The sequence below is a fragment of the Sinohyriopsis cumingii genome, chromosome 11 (genome assembly GCF_028554795.1).
Source record: "Sinohyriopsis cumingii isolate HCF-2022 chromosome 11, ASM2855479v2, whole genome shotgun sequence".
Lineage (NCBI taxonomy): Eukaryota > Metazoa > Mollusca > Bivalvia > Unionida > Unionidae > Sinohyriopsis > Sinohyriopsis cumingii.
In genome coordinates, this window is record NC_142971.1 from 85058364 (window position 1) to 85071934 (window position 13571).

Consider the following 13571-nt stretch of genomic DNA (forward strand, 5'->3'; position numbering starts at 1 on the left):
ATGGATGCCTTTTGTCAAATTTGGTCATATTCTGCTAAGTAGTCTTCGAGAAGTCATTGAAAGGTTTTTATATTTTTAGTAATGACAGTTATAGCTGCTGATGGATCCCCATGATTTGTATAAATCTGAAGGCAGTTATACCATGATACCTCAAATAAAATTTGGTAAAACATTCCAATGAGCAATTTTTAAGATGAAGCTGTTTAAAGGCTTTTCTATCTTCAGTAACAATGGTAATATCTTAGAATGGATTTTGTTAGAATTGGTCAAGTCATGCTGAGCGACTTTTCCAATGTTGCCTTAGGGTTTATATATTTTGTATAAAGACAGCCATATTACATAATGGAATGTCATCTACTTAACACATTCTGAAAGGTCCTAAGAGCCAGCATATTCCATGTAAGATCATGTAGAAATTGCTCCAGTTTTTTAAGAAGCAAAGAATACTGAATAGATGATTGAAGACAAATGATGGACAAAATACCATACAATAAATTGGCTTGGTGAGTTAAAAATGGAATATATGATGACATGTAAGGATACAAGGCATGAAATTATGTCAAGGTGACCTACATTTGATTCCTCTGTAACCACTAAAAAGAATCGTATAGATGAACATAAAGCATTACTAATTATATATATTATGAACATAAAGCATTACTAATTATATATATTATGAACATAAAGCATTACTAACTATATATACTATGAACATAAAGCATTACTAATTATGTATACCATGAACATAAAGCATTACTAATTATATATACTATGAATATAAAAAATTACTAATTATGTATACCATGAACATAAAGCATTACTAATTATGTATACCATGAACATAAAGCATTACTAATTATATATACTATGAACATAAAGCATTACTAATTACGTATACCATTAACATAACACATTATTAATTATATATACTATGAACATAAAGCATTACTAATTAAATATATTATGAACATAAAGCATTACTAATTATACATGCTATGAACATAAAGCATTGCTAATTATATATATCTGTATGTATACTATGAACATAAAGCATTACTAATCATATATACTACGAACATAAAGCATTATTAAATATATATATTATGAACATAAAGTGTTACTAATTATATATTCTATGAGCATAAGGCATAAGTATATATACATAATGGAGCATCCAGCATTACTACGTACATTTACAACTCTATTGTCTTAACCGATTCAGCCCTGATCCCGTCTGTAGTCGTGAAGAGGCTGTACCCTACTTCCGAGCTCTGCAGCATCAAGGTCATTTAAGATACACCAATGTGAGTGGTATTAAAAAAAGCAGACAGATATAGCTCTAAAATGAGACCAAATAATTTGGAAGTTCTAGTTGCACTACAAAATACAGAGTGAAAAAGCTCATTTTTTGGACCCGTTTTTTTTAACGCAAAATTCGCTCAAAGTCGGAATGCAATTTTGTGTCCGGATTTTAGACCATTTGGCCTCAGAGCTAAGGCATACCAGTCTTAACTGCACACAGACAGGTGATTCTTTGCAAAAACTAGGATAAGGTGGGCATTTGGAATAAATTGCGGTCTCCATACGAAAATGATGGGTCCATTAAGCAAAAAAAAAACAACAAAAAAAAGAAGAAAAAAAAAGAGAAAAAAAAAGAACTCCAACCTTTACCCTTCTGCTCATGCGCAAGCAAAATAACCAATGGAAAATGATGTTTCTAATACAACTAGGCATTAGTCTCATGGAAAATCGGCTGAAAGCTGATGTATTACGATGTATTCAGAAATAGCCTCTCAAATGTCTTTCCTATGCACATTTCTGGCAAAAACGACAAAAGCCTCTGGGACTGAATGAGTTAAACTATGTAACAGAAAGCAAATCCAACCAGTGTAATAAAATCAACAAATAATTTATTTCCCTAAAATACAAAGTGAAAATTCAAAACACACAGTATTGTGAATTAAATCCCATAAAATTCTCAATGTTTTATCACAAGTCCAAAAGTAAAGAATGAATTTCAATGATCTTGAATGTCTTTATTTATCATATCATACAATCCAGAATGTCTTTGAATGAGTCCTCAATAATTCCAAAATAGTGATTTACTCCAAATATACAACGAGCACTTTGCAATTCCAATGAATAAATTGAATAAACAATGCCTCTTAAATTATATCTGAACACAACTATAAGTGACTCAAGAGACTGATCTTAAAACAGGAATGAATAACTGTTTGCCAAGTTTCCTCTGTATAGACTGTCACTTGACCTATGATGCAATGGTATTGTTTGGTCACTTGACCTATGATGCAATTGTATTGTTAGGAACAGTAAATGATTTCTAATAGAACATTCTATCAAAAAGTAAACAAGGCCTGAAATTAAAAATTTGATAAGCTACTTATAATCATGACAAAAATCAGGTAGACAAAACAAGACAATAATCAGGTAGGCAAAAAACTATATCCCTAAATCACGAACAAAGATTAATCATGCAATATAAATTAAATACACATAACAGCATATATATCAATAGCATCAAGTATTACTAAGTATATAACAAGACCATTAAGTATTACTAAGCATATATGCTAAGAGTATTAAGTATTACTAAGTATATATACTAAGATCATTAAGTATTACTAAGTATATATACTAAGTGCATTAAGTATTACTTAGTATATATATATATACACAGACCATTAAGTATTTTTAAGTATATTTACTAAGAGCATTAACTATTACTAAGTATATACTAAGAGCGTTAAGTATTACTAAGTATATACTAAGACAATTAGGTATTACTAAGTATATACTAACAGCAAAAATATTACTAAGTATATATACTAAGAGCATTAAGTATTACTAAGTATATATTAAGAGCATTAAGTATTACTAAGTATATACTAAGAGAATTAGGTATTACTAAGTATATGCTAAGAGCATTAAGTGTTACTAAGTATATATACTAAGAGCATTAAGTATTACTCAGTATATACTAAGAGAATTAGGTATTACTAAGTATACACTAAGAGCATTACGTATTACTAAGTATATATACTAAGAGCATTAAGCATTACTAAGTATATATTAAGAGCATTAATTATTACTAAGCATATACTAAGATCATTAAGTATTACTAAGTATATATACTAAAAAGCATTAAGTATTACTAAGTATATTTACTAAAAAGCATTAAGTATTACTAAGTATATTTACTAAAAACATTAAATATTACTAAGTATATACTAAGACCATTAAGTATTACTAAGTATATATACTGAGAGCATTAAGTATTACTAAGTATATACTAAGAGCATTAAGTATTTCTAAATATATATACTAAGAGCATTAAGTATTACTAAGTATATACTAAGAGCATTAACTATTACAAAGTATATATACTAAGAGCGTTAAGTATTACTAAATTTATACTATAAGCATCAAGTATTACTAAGTATATACTAAGAGCATTAAGTGTTATTAAGTATATACTAAGAGTATCAAGTATTACTAAGTATATATACTAAGAGCATTAAGTATTACTAAGTATATGCTAAGAGCATTAAGCATTACTAAGTATATACTAAGAGCATTAAGTGTTGCTAAGTATATATACTAAGAGCATTAAGTATTACTAAGTATATACTAAGAGCATTAAGTATTACTAAGTATATATACTAAGAGCATTAAGTATTTCTAAGTATATATACTAAGAGCATTAAGTATTACTAAGTATATACTAAGAGCATTAACTATTACAAAGTATATATACTAAGAGCATTAAGTATTACTAAATATATACTATGAGCATTAAGTATTACTAAGTATATACTATGAGCATTAAGTATTACTAAGTATATACTAAGAGCATTAAGTGTTACTAAGTATATATACTAAGAGCATTAAGTATTACTAAGTATATATACTAAGAAAATGAAGTGTTTCTAAGCATATATACTAAGAGAATTATGTATTACTATATATACATACATACATATATATATATATATATATATATATATATATATATATATATATATATATATATATATATATATATATATATATATATATATATATATATATATATATATATATATATATATATATATATATATATATATATATATATATACATACATACATATACTAGGAGCATCAATAACATTAAATATACAATTACAAAAAGCAGGTGGTTCCTTATGTAACAAGTCTAAAGATAATCATATCTGTTACCATTTCGGAAGACATAATTATCTGGAAATTTAATTTGTTTCCAATAATGCTACACTCCTGGACTACAACCTTACCTCAACCTTTTAACTCTCATGACCAACAATTTCCAAGGCTGCTCATTTTGTTTTTGTGACCCAATTTTCCTCTTTGCTGACTTTGTTGTAGGCAAGACAACAAGTTTAAACTTGTATGTCACTACAAATAAGAAGATCATATTGTTCTTTTACAACACTGTTTAACGCATTTTTGTCTATATGATGACAGGACCTTTTCTGGCCTTGGCAGGTAGCCAACCCATGACCCTTTGATTGCAAATCTGACACTTTACCAACTGAGTCATGAGCTATCATGTCACTTTACAGTATAGGAGGATAACGACAAATGTGAGCTAAAATATTTACCTATGACTTTTCCAAACATGCAGTGTATCTTCGTCTAACTTATGCTGGTCTGCCAGATCATCCAATAGATCGTAGAGGGTCTTCACCATGCTGGGAACTCCATTTGCATCAAGAATACTGTCAAATAATTCCTTTATGTATGGCAAGATGGAGATCTGAAATGAATCAAATTTGATCAGTTTCAAAGAAATAACACTTCTGCATCTTTCGTATGGAGACTAAAGATGTGTCCAGCAGGTACAATCTCAAAACAATTCCAGAATTCAGTCTCACTCCACAAGTCTACTTTCTACAAGAAAAGTAGCTGAAATGTTACTGTGTTTCTTGCTGATGTTTTGGATGGTGATAATAATGATAAATAAATAATGATGATAGTAATAATAATAATAATAATAATAATACCTTTCAAGCTTTAATAAGAAGTATAACAATATAATAAAATAGTAATTTTTATTAAGCTTAACATGTCTTATGTATTATAAATACTAAATTCTATTAGTATTGGTAAACTGTACATACTTATGATATATTTCTAAATATTGTAATATTTCCATGATTTTACATGAAGTGGAAGAATATTTCATTGAACAGCGCTCAAGCACTATTGGTTTTTCTTAAATTGCCCTATGCTTGGTTTCGGTGGATGAAAACTTCATGTGATGTTGACCCGATTGGTAAAAAGTGCTGAATAAGGCCTGAAAAAAACCTGCAGGTACTCTGGTTAGCTCCATGCAGAATTGATGTACAAAAACTGCACAGACAAAAAATCTAGCCTATCATACAATGTAAGCCATTTTAATTCTGTACACAGTTCTTTTGGTGAAAATTAAAATGGTGCATATAAAATAACACATGCTGCCATTTGTCTGAAGTTTATAATTTCGTATCAAGATGAGATTTGGCAGAGTTTCCAAAAACAGTAAAACAGGAATAAAAAGTTGGAAGATTATATGCACTGTAATACAGAATATGAGTTTCTGTAAATAAACTTTTTATTAATTTTACTGAGTAAGGCAATTTTTTAAGATGGTATTTTACAAATACTGAGAAAATTTAAGACTGAACACAAATGGGGCCAAGTAGAAATTTTAGTCTTGATGGGTTTTTGGTTTACCAAGTTCTTCAGACTTCACTAAAAAAAAGATGCAATCAGTTATGTCCCCTTAGTTAGAACAAAATGTGAATATTGGTTTGTACCAACTTTGGTTTACTAATACACTAATCATGGTTTCTATTTGTATTTATTGAGTTATTGTTTACACTAAATATTTATTGAGTTATTGTTTACACTAATTTTGTTTCAACAAGAGCACATTTATGGAAACTGACATTTTTATGTTGCTAGCTGGAAAATGTGAGACAACATGGTTGCAAAATTATTTTTTGCTGGTCTTTGTTGACACTATTGTGAAAGGTGAGTACGCCTGTCTTGTTCCAATTCCAAAATTCATTGACTGAGGATCATTTAGGTGTGTAGTATCAGACATGGATGACCAGCCAAAAAACATAAGCTGCTTCGACTTGCACAACCAATGGTTCTACAAAAATTTAACTTTCAAGACTGATGCTTGAGGCAGGTATAAAGACTAACATTATCCTATTGTCAACACTGGCCATAATCTGTACAATTGCATGTAATGGACATGGTTTATTTTTTGCTTTTTTTGGACCTCACAAATGGGATCTGGCAGCTATCTAGTCATGCTTGAGTAAGGTTTTATGGGGTTCATTTTAGGACAAAGGATTTTAGTTTACTCAATACCTCTGTATTGAAATTAAAAAGGGAACAATTCATTACCAGTATTGAAATTAAAAAAGGAAACAAGCCAGGACAAGAAAACTGTCTTGGTTTAAGAGGATTCCAGTTTAGTGAGGTTCTGGATATGGGGTTTTGCTGTATTGTCAACATGGTAGTCTCAATGTAAATTATTATCTACAGATACACATAATGTTCGTCATCCATGACATTTTCCAACTTACACATATTTATTATGAAAAATAGTTTTGATTTCTCAAATTGATGTACCCCGCATTATAAACTTTATTCTATATGCATGTATTACCAACTTATTTTGTTGTGCCTAACTTTGAACTCTAATAAGGCTGGAGTCCTTAGCATTGGAACTAGATATATACACATCTGCAAGCAAATCTGTATTCATGAATTCAGTACTTAACAAAAGATCAGATGCATCAATAGCTAAGAGGAGAAGATATAAAACAAAACACTGAAGATAATACAATTTTGTGAGTGAATACTGCCATTTGCTGAAACAAGTGATTTAGGTCTGATCTAGAAGAATACATTGATTGCCCTGTAAATCATCAATCAAAGTAAAAACATGATAACAATATTTTCTGAAACGATTTTGCTGGAGAAATGATTCAGCAGCCTACAGATAAAAAGAATTGTGCATAACTAAGTGCATATACTTTAAAATCTGTGACTTATAGAACTCTACAGAATACTTTCCATTTTTGGTCAATGCACATACACACCCTACAGAATACTTTCCATTTTTGGTCAATGCACATACACACCCTACATAATACTTTACATTTTTGGTCAATGCACATAGAAGAATTGTGCAAAACCTTTGAACAAATGATTACCTCTTACAGAATGAAATTACCAGATCTCAAGCTTACAGAATATGTTCACTAGATCTCAAGCTTACAGAATATGTTCACTAGATCTCAAGCTTACAGAATATGTTCACTAGATCTCAAGCTTACAGAACATGTTCACTAGATCTCAAGCTTACATAATATGATCACTAGATCTCAAGCTTACAGAATATGATCACTAGATCTCAAGCTTACAGAACATGATCACTAGATCTCAAGCTTACAGAATATGATCACTAGATCTCAAGCTTACAGAATATGATCACTAGATCTCAAGCTTACAGAATATGATCACTAGATCTCAAGCTTACAGAACATGATCACTAGATCTCAAGCTTACAGAATATGTTCACTAGAGATCTAAAGCTTACAGAATATGATCACTAGATCTAAAGCTTACAGAAGATGATCACTAGGATCTCTTACATCTGCACCAAAAGATATCACACCTGTTCCAATTATAATTTGGACATTCCCATCATACCATTTATACTCTCTAACAAGTCGACCATTCTTACTGAAAATTTAATTCATGCAGAGTATGGGCTGTCTTAGAAGTGCAACATACAAAAAGTTGTATAAATCTAGAGTAACGTTGGAGAATTCAGATGCTTGCAATACACAAAAATACAAAGAATTCAAATATTTTTATGTTTTTATGACACAAATCTTGATCACAAATTTTTATATGGTATGCACTGTGTTCATCCGTTTCATCATGGTATTCATTATACAATACTTGTATCAACAGTTATTTGGATTTTGAAATATTACTGGTAAATTAAATACTATCCACTGCAAGCGTCAAAGCGTCAAGTCAATGTAGTTTAGTGTGGTGTTAGCCAATGTGGGTACATGAGAAAGCTTGCCAGTAGCTTCTCGTGGGTCGGTAGTTCTTTCTGGGGTTTTCCTGGGTTCTTCCTCCACCATTAATACTGGCCACCATGTATAGCCTTTCATGTGCTGAAAAATGGTGTTAAACCCTACAACAACAACTGTTGTGTTTGCTAGAAGGTATATAGCTTCCACTTTTTGTGCAAGTCCCAACAACCTGTATTTATAATAATAATTGTGTTTTGCTGTATATACACTGTATTTTATACAATAAAAAATTTGGTTTCAGTTGTATTTTAGATTCTTTATTTACAAGTGATATTTCCAAGTCTTCTGCCAGTGCATGTGACCTAAGCCCTGGCATGCAAAGGCAGCACTCCCTTGTTTTCAGGCTGACAATCCTTTTAATCTAGCTACAAATTAAAAATGGGTATATCATATATATTTACAACAAAAATCAGGCTAGAAAAGATGATGCAAAATATAATGCGCATATTGAAAAAATAAATAATTTTTATACTGATTTATGTAAACAACAACAATCTCAGAGTCACAAAATCCTCCACCTGAGCCACAAAAATCACAAAATCCTCAACCAAAAATTCCAGAGCCACAAATTTTTAAAATGAAAAATTCAAGAACAACCTCAACCATAATCTTTTAAACTACAATCTCCGAAACCACAAATTTCACAACCACAATTTCTACAAGTATTTAATATTAAGAATAAATTTATGACTAAGGGTCATGAGATCAAAATACATAGATGCAGTAAATAATGCCACATACAGATACAATCAAACAGAAAAATATGCAAAACCTGAATATGTTGGATCTAGGGCGAAAGATGATTGGGTTAAAGATGTATATTCCATATTTACTAATTAACTTGCTGAAGATGACAACACTAATTTTAATCAATTTAAAAAGGATGTAAGACAAAGAGAATCTGGCACACCTCCTGGTGCTACTGTAAGTGGTTTTGTTACTCAAGGAAGCAGCCTTAATACTTGTCCTAACAGTGTTCTTTCTGATGTTGAACTATTAGAAATTCTGACTGGAGGAAAACGAGCTGGAAATAATTCTCCAGAAATTATTAATGAAATATCTTATATATGTTGAACATTATTTGCAGGAGGTATTATGCATATTAATTTTTATTAGTCTCTCATTTATGAAATCATCAATGATTATTACAGCAATTGAAACTTGTGATTATCAACTTCTTGTTGTTGTTGTGGGGTTTAATGCCATTTTTCAGCACACGATAGGCTATATATGGTGGCCAGTATTAATGGTGGAGGAAGAACCCGGGAAAACCCCAAAAAGAACCACCGACCCACGAGAAGCTACTGACAAGCTTTCTCACATACCCACATTGGCTGAATCTTAGACTCGAACCGCTGCAGACAGAGGTGAGATGGCAGTGATCCGTAACAAACAGCGCTTTAGACCACTTGGCCACTTGGGGCCCCCGAATATCAACTTGTAATTTAAAAAATGATCATACATAATGGTCAACATGGACCTGTAATGGTCAGAACAATAAATTCACAATTATCAGCATACAAAGCAATCTACGGAGATGGACTCGGTGATGTTGTTCAAGGTTTATTTAACTCATTTGGCCCCAATCCCACTTGTAGGCATGATGAGGCTGTACCCTTATTCAAGGTCATCTAAGATACATCAAAGTCGGTGATATTCCAAAAAAGCAGACAGATATAGCTCTACAATGATAACAAATGATTGGTAAGTTCTAGTTGCACTACAAAATACAGAGGGAAAAACCTATTTTCTGGACCCATTTTTTTTCAACCAAAGTTTGCTCATGGTCAGAACATGATTTTGTGTCTGGATTTTAGACCTTTTGGCCTCAGATCTAAGGCAGACTGGTCTGAACTGCACCAGACAGGTGAACCTTTACAAAAACTAGGATAAGATGGGCATTTGGAATAAAGAGTGGTCTCCATATGAAAATGATGGATCCGTTAAGCAAAAAAACCCACAAAACACAAAATAAATTAATAAAAAAATCCAACTTTTACCCTTCTGCTCAAGCACAAGCAAAATAACCAATGGAAAACAATGTTTCTAATACAACTAAGCATGACTCTCAGGGCAAATTTGTTGAAAACCGATGTATTACGATGAATACAGAAAAAGCCCCCAAAATGTCTTTCTGACTCGCAATTCAGGCAAAAAACTTACAAAAACCTCCAGGGCCAAATGTGTTAAGAGAATAACTCCAAAACCAATACCAACTGCAAAACAATTAGGAATGAAAACTATTGACACTATTTGCAATAAAGGTATCAGTGCTGTTGGTAATGTTGTCAGTAAAGCATTTTCAGCAATCAAAGAAAGATTAGCTTGATTAGTATGAAGAAAACCACAACCAGTAAAATTACCCACTACTGAAGTTATGACTGCAAATACCAGTTAAAAAAGAAATCAAGCTGCAAATCCAAAATTAGCAGAATTGGCTGATATACTCAGTCAGAAAAAATACAAGTTTAATAGCAGGAAGTGGCCTTCGAGTTAGACAATCATAATTATAACAAAATGTGTAAGCGTATATCCAATCCAGCATCTGATATGGATGCACCAATTCTTAAAGATGAATCTGTTCATAATTATTAGTATTATTCTTATGAAGCACAACAGCCAAATCAATGTGGATGAATTGAATTACAAGTTTAGGATACAATCAGATATTTCTTACCAGCTGAAGCATTTACTGAAGTAGAAGAAATTGTAACAGATGTCGTCGCTAATATACCATATGGAGCTGATGCCATAGTTGGTTTTGTTAACAATGGTATTATGGCATTATTCAGAAGTGCTGTGTACATGACTGATGGAAAAGAGATTGAATCAATTCCGGATAATGTTGATGTTGTTACAACGATAGTAGGTCTAGCAAGATATTCAGATGATTATACAAGATCAGCTGGCTTGTCAATGATGTTTGCAAATGAAAATTTAGACCATCCTGACAACAGACATTTAATGGCACAAACAGCATGGAACACTGCGACTGATCCACAACCAGCTGGAATAGATGCTGATGCTAATTTGATATTAAGACCTAATCCAGATTTTAATTTAGGATGCAGAATTCATTGATTAATGTTGAAAGGTTATCATTGAAGATTTTCATGCTCAATTCTATTGTCCCACGTCTTTGGATTTTGTAGAAATGTTACAAAGGTCATTTTCAGAGCTAAGCATACAATTGTACTTGTAAGAAAAGGTGAAGACAATGATGCAATCTGGCGACCAAACGCTGTTGCTGCTGGTAAAGTAATATTATTTAAACTTTCACTGTGGATGCCAGTAATGACTCCATCACTTGTTGAAGAAGAAAAATTACTTGCTTTTATGAATTCAGGTGGTAAATCATTGTTATCATGGTAGACGATGACTAGAGATAGTGTTCAAAGTGTAGTTGATGCTTTATTTACATGGCATATAGCATCACAACAAGGTGTTTCTGCACCACAACATATATTTATTGCTTTTCAAAATGCTGAAAGATTAAACTCTCAAGAACAAAGTCCAATGATATTTGACAGACTTGGAGTTAGTGACGTTTCCTTAAGGATAAACGGACATCAAGAATCATCTGAAGATATATCGTTAACTTTGATCAAATTTACATAGCACATGTATATCATTATTTAATGACTTTGATGGGACGTGATCAAAATGTTGACATTGGTTTACAAATATTACAGCTAAATTTCACAACACTGTATCCAATCTGTTACTTTTCACTGGAACATATAGATTTATTTAAACAATCTGTCGTTGATATTCATTTTCAAGAAATCATAAACACCAGTGGTGGTGTTAATTCCAGAGCAATTGCAGTTATACTCAGTGATAAAGCAATGTTACTTGAATGTACTGGTGGACAAATGAGAGTTATTGACGCACCAGTAAAAAATATGTACTTAATAGACTCACAATGTCATATTATCATGTTAGCGTTACTCTGACTCCTGGTCAGTTTAAAAAACTTCAATCAAAATCAGCAAAAAATTGAGGAATACAAATATCACTAAAAGAAGATCAGATCACAGGTGGTCAAAACAAATCATTATCAGAATGTCAATGCAGGCATTTCAATGATGCCAAAGAATCAAAAACCGGTGTTAGACTTAATCTTTCTGCTGTTGTAGTTAAGACTCAATTAAAATGAGTGGTATATTTCCACTTCTTGCAGCTATACCAGCTATACCAGCTTTATTAGCTGCTGTAGCCCCAGCTGTTGCAAAAGCAGCTGCACTTGGTGCTGTTGGAGCTGCTGATGGATTAGCAGCAAAAAAAGGTACTAGGACAAGGAAGGAAAAAAGGGAATGGCTCTAATATTTATAGCTACCCCTCATTAGCAAGGAAAAGGTTTGAGACTTCCAGGGACACTTCGCTGATTCTTCCTATGTCCAATTTTGATTTACTCAATGCTGCTAAAAAATTAAATATAAAAAATTAATGGTGTTTTTATGCATGATAAATTACCCAAACAACCAAATAATATTGAAACCGGTATCATCAATATCAATAAAAGTTCTGGTTCAGGTACTCATTGGGCTGCATACGCGATTGATCCACGTGGAATTATTTATTTTGATTTGTATGGGTTGGCTCCACCAAAAGAATTTTTAAATTATGTAAACACAATAAAAACTCCAGTCTGGTATTCAACATTACCAACACAAACAATAACCGATCCACCAATATGCGACTGTAAAGTAATTTCTGTACTCAACACTGTGTCATCATCAACATTACCACCTCATAAAGTCATGTATGAATACACAAGCAGATGGTCCATCATTTCAAACAGATCTTAAAGTATAATGGTTGATATTTATGGAAGATCTTCTAATAAACAAAAACAAAAAACCAATGGAATAACCTATGAAAACATAAGTAAACAGATTAGTGAAATATTTGAATTATTAAATCTTGCAAATGTAGATCCAAACGAAGTGGTTGTATTTCAAGATAAGCAAGGAAAATTAAAAACAAGCATTCTTTCATTGAAAGATATTATCGTTAAAATTATTGGAGTAACTGAAAATAGCATAGCTGTGTTTGATAGCAATGGAAAAATTAAACCCAGTGTTACTATATCAATGATATCAGATGATATTCATGGTCGAATACAAAACTCCAGTGATACCATGACTGGTCTTCTCAATATGTCTAATAATAAAATGACTGACCATGGAGAACCAGAATCAGACATTGATGCTGTAATGAAGAAATACATCGATAATAAGAACCACCCAATCATGAACTCGTTAGTTTCAGTTAATAATGAAATGACCTCATTTAGAACTGATTATTCTAATCATGTACAATTGTTTATGAGTTTTTGTAGAAACATAAATAGGTCCATTAATGAATTTTTTGGAAGTCAACCAGTCATCAACACTAAAGTCTCTGACAAAAAAATTA

At 31.6% G+C, this 13571-nt stretch overlaps 1 protein-coding gene across 1 annotated transcript in view; it reads right to left on the reverse strand.

The window, feature by feature from the left end:
- Window positions 1-13571, reverse strand: part of LOC149788893 (plexin-A1-like) — a 159867-nt gene that overhangs the window by 24223 nt on the left and 122073 nt on the right. Inside the window, exon 20 of the mRNA XM_089973565.1 lies at window positions 4641-4795. Coding sequence (XP_089829691.1) covers window positions 4641-4795 — 155 coding nt within the window. The remainder of the gene's footprint in view (window positions 1-4640; window positions 4796-13571) is intronic.